At 48.0% G+C, this 18,591-nt stretch overlaps 1 protein-coding gene across 2 annotated transcripts in view; it reads right to left on the bottom strand.

The window, feature by feature from the left end:
* Positions 1–18,591, bottom strand: part of CMTM7 (CKLF like MARVEL transmembrane domain containing 7) — a 66,989-nt gene that overhangs the window by 3,871 nt on the left and 44,527 nt on the right. Inside the window, exons 3-5 of one of the 2 annotated variants that reach the window (XM_035704752.2) lie at positions 14,435–14,533; positions 11,147–11,228; positions 8,303–8,933 (exon numbers count right to left, since the gene is read on the bottom strand). In XM_035704752.2, the coding sequence (XP_035560645.1) occupies positions 8,920–8,933; positions 11,147–11,228; positions 14,435–14,533 (195 nt within the window). In that variant the 3' untranslated portion in view covers positions 8,303–8,919. Of the gene's footprint in view, positions 1–8,302; positions 8,934–11,146; positions 11,229–14,434; positions 14,534–18,591 lie in introns of those variants that run through there. The other variant, XM_025461099.3, reaches the window with a different exon arrangement.

Genomic DNA, 18,591 nt, shown 5'->3' on the forward strand with positions numbered 1-18,591 from the left:
TGGTGAACCTGATCATCTTCTCATTTGGTTGTTAACCTTTTAGGCTTCCCCACATCTAAGAGTTTTTTGTTTATATCCTTTGCCTTTCTTTCACATTGAAGTTTTTTTTTTTTTAAGATTTTATTTATTTATTCATGAAAGACACAGAGTCAGAGAGAGAGGCAGAGACACAGGCAGAGGGAGAAGCAGGCTCCATGTAGGGAGCCCGAAATGGGACTCGATCCCTGGTCTCCAGGATCACGCCGTGGGCTGAAGGTGGCGCTAAACCACTGAGCCACCCGGGCTGCCCACATTGAAGTTTTTTTAAAAACTCACTTTAGAGTTCTTGACATATTGTGGATGCTATCCTTTGTTAGTAATAAATTAGCCTTGGAAATGTCTTACCAAAGTCGAAAATAATATTTTAACTGCTTCTTTGCTTATCAATTGTTACCTCAAGGTCACAGACATTCTCTGCTTTCTAAATTGTTTAAAGATTTGCATTTTGGATGCCTGGGTGGCTCAGCGGTTGAGTGTCTGCCTTTGACTCAGGCCATGATCCCAGACTCCTGGGATCGAGTCTCACATCGGGCTCGCTGCAGGGAGCCTGCTTCTCCCTCTGCCTGTGTCTCTGCCTCTCTCTGTTTCTTATGAACAAATAAAATCTTAAAAAAAAAATAAAGATTTGCATTTTATATTTAATACTTGAATGTACATCAATCTCTGTGTGTGGTGTGAGTACTGCATGCCATCTCATTTCTCGTGTTAGCAAGTGACTCTTCGCTCCTCTAGAGACAGTGTCCCTCTGTCATTTACCAGGTTTGTGTATATGTGTGGGTCCAAGGCTGGCTTTCTTGGCCTGTTTTTCTATACTTAGGCTAATACCACAGTCTTGATAAAGTCTTAATATCTAATAAGGCAAGTTTAAAATTATTCTATTCTTGACACTTCTTTATTTTGAAGTCTTTTAAAAAAGATTTTATTTACTTATTTGAGATAGTATGAGCAAATTGGGGAGGGAAGGAGAAGGAGGAGCAGGTTCCACACTGAGCAGGGAGCCCAATGTGAGACTTGATCCCAAGACCTTGAGATCATACCTGTGCTGAAGGCAGATGCTTAACTGACTAAGCCACCCAGGGGCCCCTGTTTTAAAGATTCTTTAAAAATAGTTATAGATTTGCAGTAAAATTGAGAGGTTACAGAGGTACTTTCATTTTTACTATAAAATCTTAAGATAGGTTTGTCAAGTACCATAAAAAGCCTGTGTTAATTTTTTTCTTGCAATTGCATTGAATTTATAGATTAATTTTGGGGGGGGGTGATTATGATTAAACTTTGTCATGAACCTAGACTCTCCACTGATATGGTTGGGTCTTTTTTTTTTTTTTCAGTAAAGTTTGATGGTTTTCTTCATAAAAGTCTTGTACATCCTTTGTCAGATTATCCTAGATACTTAATTTCTGCAGGTATCCAGAATGGGATCTTTTTTAGTATTCCAATTAGAATGGTGGAAGGGGATTGTGATAGAGTTGTAATGATCTTGTATTCAGCACTATTGCTGAAATCTCTTGTTAACTCTGATAGCTTGTGGACTCCTGTAGGACTTCTCACATCCTGGATAATTTGTATCCTTGTGTTATTTAACTTGTTCCTCTCTTCTCAGTGTTTTCTTTAAACAAAGATATCTGTAAAGGCTTGCTTAAAATCAGATTAGTCTTCTCCTTTTTCTAAGGTTTTCTTGTGGGTGATGCTGTGGACTTTACCAGGCAGCCTGTGCTCTCCAGCAGGCCTGTACTAGCTGTATCCCTTTGTGGTTCGGCTGCTGTCATCTGATCCCGCCCACCATAAGGGTTCCCGTCAACTTTTTAGTTAGAAGTTTCCATCCCTTGACCTTTCTCTTAATCTGTTATCAGAGGTTGCAAAATGGTGACTGTAATTCCTGCCACTTTTATTAGCTAAAATTCTTCAGTAACACCCTTCTCATTTGTACCGTGCATATTTGACTTTACAGAAACAACAGTAATCGGTACTCCTACTCACCTCCTGAATGATACTGACACCTGAGTAATGCCTGTCAGTTCTTCCCGTCTACTGCATTGTTAGGGCCTAGTAGTTTTTACTTGATCCTGTTTTAACACCTTCTTCACTTTCCAGGTGTTTGTCTAAGTGCTTTTCTCTAGATGTGGTTGCTTCATATAACCATGTATGTAACATAAATATTGAGCCTGTAATTAAAGTTATGCATTTCTTTGGGGGCCGCACTCAGTGTATTCCGTCGTCACTAGTCGGGTCCTGGGTGGCCCAAACACCTGACCATACAGCGAGGCCATTAGTAGCAGCCCATGAGCTGGTGTGCAAATGTTGTTCACTAGATCTTGGGGTGGTGCACTCTGGCTAATAGTCCCACGTGTTCAGCCCATTGCATGAGGTGTCCACTGTGGTGGGCCGTGAACCATTTACCACCCCTGGATGGTGATAGCACTGCGGAGGACCTGCTTGCCTCGGAGGTGGGTGGGCTCTTTCATCACTGATTCTTGTCACCTGGCTTATTTGGTAGGTGAGTCCTTTGTTAAATCAGCAGTTCATTAGGGAAAACACTATTTCTGTCTAATGGGTGGGCAACCACCTGTTTGTGAAGATGGTTAAAGGCTCAGGGGCTGGGCTTGGCCCTTAATCAGAAGATCCATTTTCTCCTCAGGAGCGGACTTTCTGGGTCTTGTCTCATCTATGGAATCTAGTTCAGAGTTGCCAGATAAGAATGTCAAGTGGGAATCAGTTTGGTTTAGGGCTCAATAATGCTAGCAGTTGCCTCTCGGCAGGAAGAGGAAGCCATCAAATTCCAAAGCTCACAGGCCCAGAAGTGGAGTTTTCATTGCTAAAGGCTCAAGTCAACTGTGCGATCAGTTGGACACCTGTAGTTTCTTAAGGTCTGAGGGAGACAGAGGCTCTAAGGTAAGGCATTTACAGCTGCCTGAATTGCTCCTAAAATTTCCTTGTGAGGGCCCTCACTCAAATGAATACATGTCTGATGACTTGGGGTGGAGGCTGTAGGAATATTCCTAGGTTTGGGATGTACAGTCTCCAATAGCTAAAGTACAAAGCAGCCAGTTTGGGTATGGAGACACTTCTTCTGTAGTTGGTTGCTACTATAAAGTTTGTCCTTTTTTTTTTTTTTTTTTTTTTAAGATTTTATTCATTTAGTCATGAGAGAAAGAAGCAGAGGGAGAAGCAGGCTCCCTGCTGTGATGCGGGACTCCTCCCAGGACTCTGGGATCACAACCTGAGCTGAAGGCAGACGCTTAACTGCCTGAGCCACAGGCACCCAGTTTGTTCTAACTTGATTGTAAATAGCTCCTCGAGCTGTGACACGGCTTCCAAGACGGTCACTTGGAAGGCAGGACACTTGGATTCCGTCCTCATTTCAAGCCCATCTGTCTTTCAGCAGCTGTGCTTGGGTGGCATGTAATGCAACTAACGCAGTTTTCTCTGTGGAGCCATTATGGAAATGCTGCCAGAACCACCAGAAGTGCACATTACACTAGCTGTGTCCCATGCACTGATGCTCTGTCACCGGAGAATTCAGAGCAGTGTGAGTGTATGCTGTCAGGTGAAGACAGCTCCCTCACTCCATATCCCTGCCCCCGGCCCTAACAAGGAGATCTAAAAACAAAGTAGTAGCAATGCTGTAGATTGCAGAACGAGGTATGACAACACATTCATTCACTTTGATAATGTCAGGCACTGTGGAAATGGCCATGACCACGGTCTTTCAGCTCCCGTGGCTGGCAAAGGTGTTCCACTTAAAGGCATCTGTGGAGCTTCGCGTGGCCCTCTGGCTATAGGAAACCTTGTGGGAGAAGACAACGTACTTTCTCTTCTTCCAGGAAAAGGCGCCTCTCCAGGTCATGCTTGGGAAGCTCTGTGGACGAACACCGTTCTTGGCTCGGCCTCTGAGCCTTCTAGGAGCCACCAATAGGGGTCGCAGGGAGTGTGTCCTGTGAGCAGATTCTTGCCAAAGAGCCACGCACAGAGTCCAGACCAAAAAACAAGATGCTCACGCAGCCACACAACTACAGCCAGTATCTAGTAAGTTGAGGGATACTTGGGGCTTCCTCCAGGGTGGCGTTGAACCCGGACACCCAACCCCATGTCCCTCCTTGTCGTGCTGCCAATTAGTGCAGTCCCGGGGGTATCCGCTCAGGTTCGGGTCTTTGCTCCGCGCCGGGTTTCGGGGTTTCGCTTCTGCTGCTCCCGCGCCCTCACTGCCCCCTGACTGCCTGGCCTTTCCTTCTGCCCGTCCGTGGACTCTTAATCCCAAAATATGTGGGCAAATGCGGGTTGTTTTCCCGAGCCACTTTTTTTCTGGCATTCAGTGGCCTCGTCACCCTGGATTTTTTATTTTGTAGGCAGTCCACATCTTGTTCGGATCACTTGCCTGTTTGAGACTGTTGGTGGCTTTCTGCCCCACCCACCCCTCGGGGACTTACTGGTCTCCCTCTTTCCAGACCCCTGGCCATTCATCTCTCCCCAGGGCCCTATACCTTGTCATTGGGCCACTTCCACCAAAGTAGATGATCAGACGCCCTGCACAGTGCTTTGCCCCCCGCTCCCGTCTTCCAAGGCCGCCCCTGGGTAAGGCTGTTCACGCAGCCACCACGGATTTCCTGCTTGTACCCGCAGATCCACCCGAACCGCGAACCGCGGGCGCCGGGGACAAGCTGGGAAGGAGGGAGCCCAAAGAAAGAGGATTTACGACCCGGCCCCACCCTGCGCCCGCCCCGCCCCCCGTTTAAAAAAGAAAAGGATGTTTTACTACCGAGTTGGCCGCCACCGCAACTGTTCCCTTGGTCCCACGGAACTGCCTCGGAGAAGAGGTGTAAAACCTGCCCCGGGACACTTTGTCCCTGGAGACGAGCACAGATGTTTCCCCTGACTCCTGTGTCCCATTGCCCGCTAGTACCCCCGGGGCAGGAACCCTACTGCGCTAGCGGGTGCACGTGGGGGGTGCTGGCTGGGGTCCCCGGCAGCGACCCCAGGAAAGCTCCCACATGAGGGTCCACAGGCGTCGGTGGAGGCCTGGAGCACAACTGTGTGGTTACCATGACAACGTTGGTCCTAGCCCTTGCAGGGCTGGCACTGCCGCGGTGGCCGGATCAGGAGTCTCCTGAGGCCGAGAGGATGTAAAGTGTCGCGTAAAGCGGGGGGTGCGGGTGGGGGGGAGGGGGAGGGTGTCACAGCGGGGAGTGAAGTCCCACAAGTCTACAGACGGCGTGGTGGCCGTTCATCTCATTACAAATAGCTACCGTGAGCATATGCACTTACGAGCAGTCCACAGCGCCGCAGCTGAGCTCTAACAAGGAAAGCAAGGACGTGACGAACCGCAGGGTCGGGAGGCGACGCTGCGAGGGGAGGTGCGGGCGCGGGCAGCCCGCGGGCCCCAACGGTGGGCGACGAGCCGCGCTGCGCCCGGCCGCCGCTGGAGGGCGCGCGGGAGGCGCGGAGGGGCTGGGGCGGCCGTGGGGCGGGTCTGACTTCGCGCCGGGCCCGGGGAGGCCAGCGGCGAGCGGCGGCCGGCAGGGGACCCGGGGACGGCGTTCGGCAGGAAGCGGGGGCCCGGACTTCCAGCCGCCGGCCCGGTTTGCTTCTGCGCGAAGCGTCTATTCCGCAGCCTCTGAAACGCGGGAAGTGTTCAGCCCAGAAAGCCCGACGTGCCCTTGTTTCGGGGCCTGGGGCCGGGGCAGCCCTGGGCGGCTGCCTGCTCCGCGAGCGCCCCGACGCGGCAGGGAGCGCGGCTCGTAGTTTCGGTCCAGGGGCGCGCCTCAGACCGCGGCACGTCCCTTTTTGCACAGCTCGGCGTGGAGTTAACCGTGGTCTTTCTCATTTGCATAGTTTTCGTGCACACAGAAAATTGCAATAAAACCCCAGCGAGCCACCAGTTGCCCCATCACCTTACAAGATCCACAGGCTCCAGTTGCCCTCCCGATGCTCTGCTCCGGGAAGCCCCTGGGTGCCCGGCCCAGCGCCCCGGTGCCCAGCCTGCAGCTCCCTTCCGCTCAGGGCGCGCTGAACTTTTTTTTTTTTTTTTAAGTGGAGAAATCTCCTTTTTTCAATCTAAATCATATGAAACTCCATTATATAAAACAGGAACTAGGATACTAATATAAACGATCAGTTTACGGTTATATATACTTATTATAAAGCCGGTCCATAAGAACAGGATTAATTTGAAAAGCCCGCAATTTGGAGGAAGGTCATTGGGGTTGTAGCCTCATCTCCGGATTCATTCCCTGGCTTTGTATTGGTTGTGCAGGGATGGAGAAATCCTGGCTTGCCCAGGACACCCAGGCCACAGCAGGTTCTAGCAGCTTGCTTCATGTGCTTGGTGTCTTCCTCACCTAGGGGCTGCGAGGCCAGGGAGCCTGTGGGGGGAGGGGGATGTTAGGAGGGGGTAGGGGTTGAGGGGTTCCAGTGTCAGTGTTTGCTACTGAGAACAGGAGTGTGTGGTTTCAGGGGTTAACATATAGTTTGCACAGAAAATCAGACATGCGTGAGCCCCTGAAGCACCTCTGAGAGTTCACAGGATGTTCTCCTCTTGCTGAGGAGAGGCCCCAAAGACTCTTGTGTTTCCATGGCAACAAAGTTCGCTTTTCATGCTGGGGAGGATGCCTGGGAGGGAGGGGGGGTCCCAAGGAATGGGTCATTTTAGTATCCTGGCTGGAGGACTGAGCAGGTACATGTGTCTGGAAGAGAAGATTCTAGCACATGGCTACAAGCACAAGGAGTGTGTCAGCCAAGGGCCTCCCCTAGAGGCACACTTGTTTCCTTCTCTGGGCCTGTCTGCAAACGCGGGGGCCAACTGTCCATGGAGGAAGCCAGTTGGTGTAGGCCCGCTCCAGTCCTGCCTGGCCATTCCAGAGGCCCGGGGACAGTGATCACAGGCCAGGCCCTGGAGACAGCCAGACCCGGACTCAAATCCCAGCTCTGTCACCAGCCTGGCTTCCTACTCGGCTTTCTCCTTGGGCCTCCCTGCTCCACTGCCAGTCCGTTGGGGGCAGGTGCGGGGCAGTTTTATCGCTGCACACAGCAGCCTGCTAGAGAACCACACCAAGGCTGTCTCAGGGGACTTCTCTGAGCAAGTTTTCTTGTGGGTGGCAGAGGCTTCCCCAAGGGAGACTGCCACCTTCCATCTCCCATCCTTTCTCCCTCCAGGCGTAGGCCAGGCCCAGGAGGCTCTGTTGGCCAGGGAGCAGGCTGCCTGTGGGGCAGGACATGGGCAGACCAGCTTGGGCCTCATCTCCTGGTGCCCCCTCGAGCCAGAGGTTCCAAAACCTTTCCTGGGGGCTCAGGTTGGCCCCTGACTCCCTGTCTTCCCTCCTCTCACCTCTTTACTTGGTCCAGCCTGGCCATGACTGCACAGTGGGTCACCCGCTATGCTGCGAGCTGGGGTGGTGGGTATGGAGTTTGGGTTATACACGGGCAACCCCCCTGGGCTGAGCAGTCCCAGAGAGGGCCTGGTTTGGGGAAGACACACGCCCCTGCCAGCCTGTCTCTAGCACCTGTTAGAACATGGTGCTGGCTGTGCAGCCGGCTTTGGCCTGGGTGTACCCTGGGTCTCGCTCTAAGCCCCCGGTGCCCCAAGTTGCTCTTCCAGCTGCTTAGGTGCCTAGACAGATCATCTTGTGTTGCTTTAAAGAAACAAACAAAAAACTGTAGTAAAATATGTGTAACATAAAACTTACCAATTTAGTAATTTTTAGGTGTGCAGCGCAGTGGCATTATTTATGTTGTTGGGCAGCCGCCGCCAGCATCCATCTCCAGAACCTTTCCATCTTCCCACATGGAAACTGTTCCATTAAACACTAACTCCCCAGGCCCTGGCAACCACCATTCTACTCTGTGTCTCTGGATTTTAACTTCTCTAGGAACCTCTTGTAAATGGAATCAGTCGGCATTTGTCCTTTTGTGTCTGGCTCATTTCACTGGGCATAAAGTCTTCGAGGTTCACCTGTGGTGTAGTAGGTACCAGAATTTTCTTCTTCTTTTTTGTTTGAGGGCTGCTTGTGTTGCTCTTGAGTACTGCTTTGTGTCTTGTGTGAACAGTACTGGCTTCCACTCTTAACATCAATTTACTCTGAAAATATGCAAATCTTGAGGGGCCATGTCTTCTGCATCCTTATCATTCTTACCTCCAGGGAGGGGCCGGGGGTGTGAGCACACACTGGCCAGGCCTCAGGCTCTGTAGTGCACTTTCCCCTGAGCTTTGTGGGCCCCACCACCACTTTACTCCTGGTCTACAGCCTTGTTTAATAAGAAATCCTTGTGCAACTGGCCAAGTTAATATTTTATTACAAAACACACATGCCCACACACAGAAACACACATGCCCCCACACACATACACACACGATGGTGATTAAGGCTACGGCCCAAAAGCAGACAGGATCTCCTATCTGGGGACAGGCTGACCACAGTGCTTCTGCACACACACCTCACTGAAGGAAGAGGGTCTTTCCAAGCTAGATAAATTAGGAGGTGGCTTTGTTTTTATAGGAGGACTTAAGGCGGCTTCACTCCCTTGAGGAATGTGAAGGAGAAGATTGAGGCAGGAGCATTCAGAAACCCCTCCCTCGTGTTAAGCGGGATCAGTCTGTCCCTGATGCGGTTGGTTCTAGAAGCAGGAGGAAGAGACCAGATTTCCCCTGGAGGCCGGTTTTCTTTCCCAAGCCCGGAGGAATGTTCTCCAAGGAAGACCAGACAGAGAGGCTCAGCGAGGCTCAGGGAGCCTAAGAGGATGCCCAGCCCCCCTTCCGCCCCCCTCTGTGCCCAGCGGCGTGGACGGGGCTTTGGCACAGAAACACAGGGTCAGGAGTCCTCGGTGGGGAGCTGGGCCCCTGACCCTCCCGTCCTCGGGGCCTCCCGCAGGGCCGGGCCTGGGGCGGCGTCACACAGCTGCATCTTGGGAAGGAAATGGCAAAGTTAGGACAGCTGGCAAGACAGGGCGCACCCAGAAGCCACACACCAGAGGGCTGACCCCAGTTCTGCTCAGTGCACTTCCTTCCTCCATCCGGTACCAACTGCCATTGGAATGATTTTACCCTTTCTAAATACATTTCTAGAAGAAAAAAAAAAAAACTCAGTAGGGCAGGGATGATTTCTATCGCTGCCCCTCCCTGCCCAGGCCTATCCTCAGAGGGACTTGAACTGTGTTAGGGGTTTCTTTTGGCTTCATGAATTTTAAGCCCTATGTTTCTGCCAAGATTTACACATGTATCACCCTTAGACAGTTACCAAGTAACTCTCTTTTACTTTCTCTACTTTTCATCATTCATTTTTTCCTTAAACAGCTGTACCCAGAAATGCAACCCATGAACTGTCCAATCCACCCACCTAAAGTATACACTTGCAAAGTTTCATATTCACATCCATTCACAGGATGGTGCAAGCACTGACTGCCACAGTGTTAGAATATTTCATCACTCCAAAAAGAAGCCCCATTCCCATCTACTGTCCCCTCCCCCAGCCCCTGGCAGCCCCTGATCTACTTTCTGCCTCTCTGGATAAGCCTATTCAACACATTCCCTATCAGTGCAATCCTACAGTCTCTGGTCTTGTGACTGGCTCCCTGCCCTCTGTGTCCTGTTAACTTTTTGTCAGTGGCTTCTAGAAGGAAATGGAAGCTCTAATGAAACAACCTTTCTGTGGGGCAGCTCAGATTATATATATACTGTACAGGCTTTGATATTTTCTAGTGCATTCATTTAAAGGAAAGAACAAAGGAAGGGCTGGAGTAGAGAAGTGGGGATTAATCAAAATAGTAGGTCACACACTCAGCAGTGTTACTTCTAGTAATGTATTCTTAAGAGAAACGGTATTAGGAATGAGAATGGGGCTACATTTACAAGGATGTTCTTTACAACCCTGTTTAGTAGCAAAGAATTAAAAGCGAAACAAAACATGACCCCAAATAGGAGATAAATTAAGTAAACCATGACACAGACATGCAGTAGAGTCAATGCAACACCACAGAGCCATTAAAAGTGATGGGGAAGAGGGGGACTGCCTGGCTTAGCCAGTGGAGCATTTGACTCCTGATCTCGGGGTTGTGAGTTTGAGCCCCACGTTGGGTCTAGAGATCACTTAAAAATAAAATCTTAAAAGTAAGTAAATGAATCAACGAGTAAATAAAAATCTTAAAAAAAATTGATGGAGAAGAATCTCCAACCATGTGGGGAAAATGCCTGACGTTGGTTAAGTAGAAGAATAAGAGCAGGTTACAAGTAACACATAAAGCCTGATCCTTTAGGGGCAACTGGGTAGTTCAGTGGTTAAGCATCTGCCTTTGACTCAGGTCATGATCCTGGGTCCTGGGATCAAGTCCTCATCGTGCTCCCCAAAGGGAGCCTGCTTCTCCTGCCTATGTCTCTGCCTCTCTCTCTCTCTGTGTCTCTCATAAATAAATAAAATCTTTAAAACAAAAAGTCTGATCCCTTAATAAAAGCAATATACATATCTATATATCTTTATACTTATCTATGTATCTTTATTTATTTTTTTTTTAATTTTTATTTATTTATGATAGTCACAGAGAGAGAGAGAGAAAGGCAGAGACACAGGCAGAGGGAGAAGCAGGCTCCATGCACCGGGAGCCTGACGTGGGATTCGATCCCGGGTCTCCAGGATCGCGCCCTGGGCCAAAGGCAGGCGCTAAACCACTGCGCCACCCAGGGATCCCTCTATGTATCTTTATATCTATGTATCCATCCATCCATCCATCCATCCATCCATCCATCCATCCAGAGAGAAGAAATACTGGAAGGACAGTCACCCAGCAGGTGCTATTTCTAGGCAGTGCGATGATAGTTTTCATGAAAACCTTTTTGTTTTTCTTATTTGTACTTTCTAAATTCTTTACACTTTATTTTTGTCCTCAGGAAACTAATTTATGGAAAATGCTTCACCATCAGAAGTGGACATGTGGGGGTATCCCGGGCCATAGAAACAGGACAAGAGTGGAGAGGGAGTCTTGGGTCTGGGCCCCAATGCTTCAAGGCCTCCCCTGCAGCGGGGCTCTTCCTTTCCCTGTTGCTGAACTCCACAGCTGACTGCCCTCCTGGTCTCCAGCAGAGGGAACTTCCAGAGACCGTCTGTGTTTAGACAAAGGAACTCACCTGTTGACTGGGTCACACACGAGATCTTGTAGGACATCCAGATGCTCGCCAGGCAGAGGAAGGTGGCCACGAAACCGAAGATCTGCACAGGAGAGAGAGGAAAGGAGGTTCCCAGGCCAAGGGCCAATAACTCAGGCAGTCCTTTAGTTCCTGTACCAGCTGTGGCCTGGAGGGAGCCTGGGGGATGGAGTGACCTGACCACCTCCTCAGGTGCAGGGATAAGGACCTGTTCCCTCGGTTCCTCCCACAGGGCCTTGGTTCAGGCCTGGCCCTGGGGCTCTGGGCTCCACCTCTTGGCCCTCCTCACTCTGGGGAACTCCAGGGCCCACATTCGGGTTCATATTTACCAACTGACCTGAGGCCAAGGCACTGTGCAAAACAATTACTGGGGCTAATGACAGAGGAAAAGGTGGAATTACGCATTTTAATTTGAGTCTTTGAATTCCTAATGTTCAGATGGCTTTTACTGGTATGACAGCGTTGCGTTTCATTCATAATGGCTTTCTGTTCCACCTCGCTCCACAGCTGTGTAAGAGCTAGAAGCCAAGACCTTGCTGACAGTGTTATGTTTGCACATATTTAAACAATCTTAGACTAAAATCAGTTAAGGTAGCTCCTTCCTTTCTGAGGCTCCACCCGGTGCCCACGTGGCTGACCTCGCTGACCTGGGAAAGCTGACCCAGCCCAGTCTAGCTTCATTTAAAGATAAGGGGCAGGGCACCCCGAGAAGAATAGGACCTCATGTGAGGCTCATCCGATGGTTAGAGAGAAGCAGACACACACTCCGGTGTCTGTCTGGAACTTCCAAGCCTGAAGCTTTAGTAGCTATAACTCATTGACTACCTTGACGTGCCCGTCCGAGTTCTAAGCCCGTTAGGTGTGCTGATCCCTTCAATTCCCATCACTCTGCTAGGTGGGTGCTGCCGAGCTCCTCCCGTCTCCCTCATCTGGCAGCTAAGGAAATGGAGGGACAGTGAGTCAACCAGTTTGCCCAGGGCCACAGGACCAGCGAGGGCTGGGCATGGGATCTGAGCCCTGGGCCCTGCTCTAGTTTTGCCCAGGTGTTCCTGGACTCGCACATGGCCTCATGTTCGGGACACGGCTACAGGCTGATGCGCAGGAGGAACAGCCCAGGAGCTGCCAGACAAGGGCATGATTTCCAGGGTTTGGTTTGCTGTTCAAGCCCCCGCTGGATTACAAAAGCCACCTCCCTCTCCCCCAGGTCGCTTTCCTTGGCTCCTTTTGTACCAATTGTCTGCACCACATAATTAGCCTATTGGAGCCTGTCCCTGCCTCTCATTGTCTGTTCTGCACAATTAGCACATTATATACCATCCCGGTCTCCAACTGTCTGCCCTGCATAATTGAACAGTCTATTATATCTACATAATGCTCTTCTGGACGATAATGCCTCATTTGCTAATTGTTTCATGTGCCTTGGCCTTAACTCCTAAACTAGGCTGCCATTTCCTCATATGCAAGGGCCATATCTTTTTATTTCTTCTGGCTCCCCCTTGGCCGAGGCACCAAGATGGTGTATGATGAGTGGGGCTTATTTGGATTCCAGGTGATGTGCAATCTGAATCATAAAACCCAGTGGGAACCTCCCCATGTGGTCCTGACACACAATGGGTGCCAGTTTCCTCAGTGTCTCCACCACCAGCCTGCCTGTAGTTGGGCAGGTAGTAACCTGTAGGTGGCACCTACCCCACTTCTTGGGGACTGCAAGGGGTAGGGAGGTGGCTGCAGGAGGCACTTAAGGCCCATGAGTGTTCAGAGGCTTGGCCGCCCTTCTGTAGCGATGTGCTGCCCCATGCCCACCTTTGGAGGACAGACCCCACCCCTCAATGGAATTCCAGGCACTAACCCACTCCCAACCCAAAGTCTGGAGAATTCTGCTAATGTATAAATGAAAGAGTGACTGTCTCCTAGAGCTTTTCTTAAAACTCATTAAAAAAAAAAAAAATCAAGGGCTGCCTGGGTGGCTCAGGTGGCGCCACCTTCAGTCCAGGGTGTGATCCTGGAGACCCGGGATTGAGTCCCACATTGGGCTCCCTGCATGGAGCCTGCTTCTCCCTCTGCCTGTGTCTCTGCCTCCCTCTCTCTCTCTCTCTCTCTCTCTCTCTCTGTCTCTCATGAATAAATAAATAAAATTTAAAAATTCAAGGTGTCTGGGTGACTCGGTTAAGCATCCGACTCTTGATTTTGGCTCAGGTCATGATCTCCACGTTGTGAGATAGAACCCTATGCTGGCACAGAGCACACTTAAGATTCTCTCTCTGCCCCGCCCCCGCCCTTGCACATGCACTCTCTTCTTCTTTAAAAAACAAAAGAAAACAAAACAAAAAACTCATTTAAGAAATCTCATCTGGGGATGCCTGGGTGGCTCAGTGGTTTGAGCCTCTACCTTTGGCTCAGAGTGTAATTCCAGTCCAGGGATCGAGTCCTGCATCGGGCTCCCTGCAAGGAGCCTGCTTCTCCCTTTGCCTGTCTCTCTGCCTCTCTCTCTGTGTCTCATGAATAAATAAAATCTTAAAAAAAAATCTCATCTGCTCATTAGTGAGGCAAATCAGTACTGGCCCATAGGCCACCGAACTGTAAGCAATTAGCAAAATCAGAAATCAGATGGCAGGAATCTATAAGTCTTTTAAAAATAATAAATACATATGCATAGAAATCCATGTGTCATGTTTGTATATGTGTGGGAAACACAGACTGCGCCCACAGCACTATGTTTTTACACATTCCCATGCTTCTATTCAGGCTATCAGATGAATCAGTTTTCACCTTTGAAAGGTTTAGGAGTGTTGTCTCCTGGCCTGAATACCGTTGTAAATCAGGACCAGCAAAGCTAAGACCCATGACAGGTATCACTAACTGATCATGTGCTCAGATCCCCGGACCTCAGATCATGGATCCCCGGACTCAAAAGAGGCCTCGGGATCTTTGCCTGCATAGCACAGAGGCAGCCACCAACAAATGGCATGTATAAAGGGACATGTGCATTCACACCGACGGCCCCTGGTGTAAGGAGTGGCTGTTTGAGAAAGGGCTGGGCCTCTGGAGCCCTCTGAGAGTGCCAGGAGCCTTGACCATCCACCTGTGGAGACCCTGTGCTGTAGGCCCAAGTTCAGCTCTCTGGAGACTGCTGTTGGCTGGATCAAGGTGGGTACTGATAGGCACTTTTCTGGAAAAGGCAGGCCCCAGGAAACAATCCCCTTGACGCCCGTCAGAAGAAAATGTGCTAGAAGTGAATTCATTCATGAAGGTTCCCCAGACCATCCTCACCGCTCCAGCTACTAGTCCACTCTGGCTGTAACTCTTGGAGGCTGCCACAATGGAGGCGATTAGGAGGAGCAGGGTACCGATTAAATAATGCAGAAGTTCCTGGGGACAAAAACAGAAAAGCAAAGCAGTGAGTCAGGAGGTCCGCTCCTGGTTCTCAGAGGCAACCAGGCACAGAAGAGAGGAACAGAGGGGAAGGGAGCTACCCCGCAAGACAGAAGAGGAGCTGGGCAGGCAGCCAGAGAGGCAACAAAGAGAAAGGACACTTGTCATGTGAGGAGAGACATCCACTAAGGACCGCTCCACTCCTGAGGGCAATTTGTAGACAGTATTCTGACCTCCGGCCAAAGCTACTGAAAAGCAAACAGCTTCTCACAACTCCCAGGCTGAAGAGATTAAAGGAAGCTCCAGTTCTGAGAAGCAAAGCCCCTGAAAGACATGTGTGTCTCTCTTACTTCTGCTTCAGAGAAAGTTCTAGGTTAAGTGTGCTGGCTTTGGTGGCTGCCTAGAGTTCCTGCGCACTCTGTGAACCGTTTTTGGTGTGGACCTGAGGTGCTGGCCCTGTCAGAGCTGGAGTCAGAGCTTAGAGTGAGGTCAGGGGCCTTCTGTGAAGTCCATGTGGAGGTGGGGGGAACTGACTCTCTGGCACCTAATAAGCCTCTTAGCTTTGTCCTCATTCATCTTCCCTCAGGCCACACTCTGCCCAGACCACACTCTGCTGAGGCATTTGCTTGCAGGGCAGCCTCACCTGGCTTCCATGATCTCCACCCCATTCACCCTCCAGGCTTAAAATGGCATCTCTGCAGGCCCTGAATGAGGCTGAACTTCTGTCAGCAGCAGGGTAAGGCTTCCACCTCATTTTTCTTCCTCCCCATTAAACACCAGATCAGAGGAGAACTGGCGCTTAGGGACAGGAGAGTACTCTCTCTGGATGCAGAGTGTATTCATTTTTAGTTGTCTTCAATGAGAATTTAGAAATTAGTCCTTCGTGAAGTAAGTTCTGCCCACCGGGGCAGGCACCTATTAAATTTTGGAAAAGCATTCCACTTTTAAGCTGCAGCTCTTCTGAAAACTGTGCAAAATCAAAGACGCCAATTTCTCCTTTAGTGACTAGAAAGGAATATCAGAAGGTAGACCACAGAGATTTTGACTGAAGAGCAGATTAGTAACTGAAGTTCCCCACCTCCAAGATTCTCACACTTGAAGAAAGGAATATGACAAGGGATAGAGAAAATGGACTTGAGAGAGTCCTAAATGGAAAGTGCCTCGAGAGTACCCCACCAATAATGTGGGGCTGGGCTTACACCTCCAACAGGCACTCTGCTCTCTACCCACCCCCATTCCTGCCCCCCAGCCTTGATCTCTCCTTTGCACGTTCATTATCAGCATCATATCAGAGGAACTTGATCACAGAAGTAGAAAGGTGCCATAACTTGGAAAGGGGCCAAAAGAAATGTCTCTCAAAATAACAAAATGGGTAATAACATTAAATGTGAATACTTAAAACAATCCAATCAAGAAGCAGAGGTTGTCAGACTAGATTAAAACAAAACAAAACAAAACAAAACCGGGCAGCCCGGGTGGCTCAGTGGATTGGCGCGCCGCCTTCGGCCCAGGGCCTGATCCTGGGGACCAGGGATCCAGTCCCACAACGGGCTCCCTGCATGGAGCCTGCTTCTCTCTCTGCCTGTGTCTCTGTGTCTCTGCCTCTCTCTCTCTGTGTGTCTCTCATGAATAAATAAATAAAATCTTAAAAAAAAAAAAACAGGGGTGCCTCGGTTGCTCAGTTGCTTAAGCATTTGACTCGGTTTCAGTTTGGATCTTGATCTCAGGGTTGTGAGTTCAAGCCCCATGTTGGGCCCTAGTATGGAGCCTACTTTAACAAAAATCCAACTCTATGCTGTCTATTGGAAAAACACGTTATATTCAAAGATACAAATTGATTAAAAGTAGAAAAAGAAAAAGATACGTCATTTAAACAGCAACCAAAAGAAACTGAAGTGGTTATACCAGTATCCGACAACACAGATATTAAAACAAAAAAATGTTACCATAGATAAAGAGGAACATTTTATAATGATGAAAACATCAGTCCATCAGGAAGCAAGAATATAAACATGTATCCACCTAATAGCAAAGCAACAAAATACAAGAAGTGAAAACTCAAATGAATGAAGGGAGAAATAGGTAATTCAAAAATAATAAACAGTTGGAGGCTTCAATACCCCACTTTCAATAATGTGTAGAATAACTAGGGAGGAGACCAACAGGAAATAGAAGACTCAATACTATAAGAAAACTAGACATAACAGACATCTATAAAACACTCTACCCAACAACAGAATATACATTCTTCTAAAATGCACATAAAATACTCTCCAGGAGACACTCATATGTTAAACTATAAAACAAACCTCAATAAATGTGAAGGACCAAAATAATATAAAGTATGTTCTTCAACTCCAACAGAATAGGATTAGAAAGCAATAGCAGAAAGAATTTTGGGAAACCCACAAATATGTAGAAATTAACACATTCCTAATTAATGGGTCAAAGGCAGAATCACAAAGTAAATTAGAGAGTACTTGGAGACGAGTGAAAATGAAGATATAATATACTAAAATTATGGGATGTAACTAAAGCAGTGCTCAGAAAGAAATTTACAGACGCACATATCTAAATTAAAAAGGAAGAAAGAGGGATCCCTGGGTGGCGCAGCGGTTTGGCGCCTGCCTTTAGCCCAGGGCGTGATCCTGGAGACCCGGGATCGAATCCCACATCGGGCTCCCGGTGCATGGAGCCTGCTTCTCCCTCTGCCTGTGTCTCTGCCTCTCTCTCTTTCTCTCTGTGTGACTATCATAAATAAATAAAAAATTTAAAAAAAAAAAAGAAAAAAAAAAAAAAGGAAGAAAGAGTTCAAATTAATAACCTAATCTTCACCTTAAGACACTAGAAAAAGAAGAGCAAACTAAACCTAAATCAAGGAAAAAGAAGGAAAAAAAGATTGAAGCAGAAATTAATGACACAGGGAACAGAAGAACAATAGGAAAAATTAATGAAACCAACACTGGTTCTTTAAAAAGACCAACAAAATAGTCAAACCTTTAGCTAGACTGATAAAAAAGAAAGAGAGAGAAAAGATGACCAGATTCAAATGAACAGAATCAGAATGAAAAAGGGGACATCACTATGGATCTTATAGAAGTAAAAAAGATTTTAAAGGAATACCATGAACAATTATATGCCAGTGAATTAGAAAACTTAGATGAAATGGACGTATTTCTGTAAAGACATACCACTGAAAATGACTCAGGCAGAAAAATACAATCAGAACAGATCTATAACAAGTTTGAGTTACTAATAAGTTACCCACAGTAAAAACCCAGGCTCAGATGCCTTCATTGCAAAATTATACCAAACATTTAAAGAATTAACACCAATTCTTCACGAACTCTTCTAAAAAATTTAAGAGGTGGTAACACTTCCCAAATTACTCTATGAGATCAGTATTACCCTGATAACAAAACCAGACAAAGATGTCACAAGAAAACTACAGACCAGTATCTCTTGAGTACAAATATAAAAATTCTCAACAATATACAAGCAAACCAAATCCAGCTACATAAAAACTGAAAGATATATCATGACCAAACAGAATTTATCCCAGGGATGCAAATGTTAGTTCCACATATGAAAATCAATATAATACACCATATTAATAGATTATTAAGGGAAAAACTCACATGACTATCTCAATTATCTCAGATAAAAAGCATTTGACAAAATCTAACACCTTTTTATGACAAAAACATTCAACAGAGTAGGACCAGAAATTAACTTCTTCAATCTGATAAATGGCTTCGACAAACCCACAGCTAACACCACATTTAATGATGAAAGATAGAATGCTTTCCTGTTAAGATCAGGAAAAAGATAATGATGTGTGGTCTTGCCACTTCAATATTCAACTAATTTCTTGCAATAAGAAAATGAAATAAAAGGCATCCTGGCTGGAAAGGAATATAAAACTATCTCTATTCATAGATGGCATAATCTTGTATACAAGTTCCTAAGGAAGAGCACCCGGGTGGCTCAGTGGTTGAGTGTTTCCCTTTGGCTTAGGTCGTGATCCCAGGATCCTGGAATGAGTCCTGCAGCGG

This window comes from Canis lupus, chromosome 23 (genome assembly GCF_003254725.2).
Source record: "Canis lupus dingo isolate Sandy chromosome 23, ASM325472v2, whole genome shotgun sequence".
In the NCBI taxonomy this organism is placed as follows: Eukaryota; Metazoa; Chordata; class Mammalia; order Carnivora; family Canidae; genus Canis; species Canis lupus.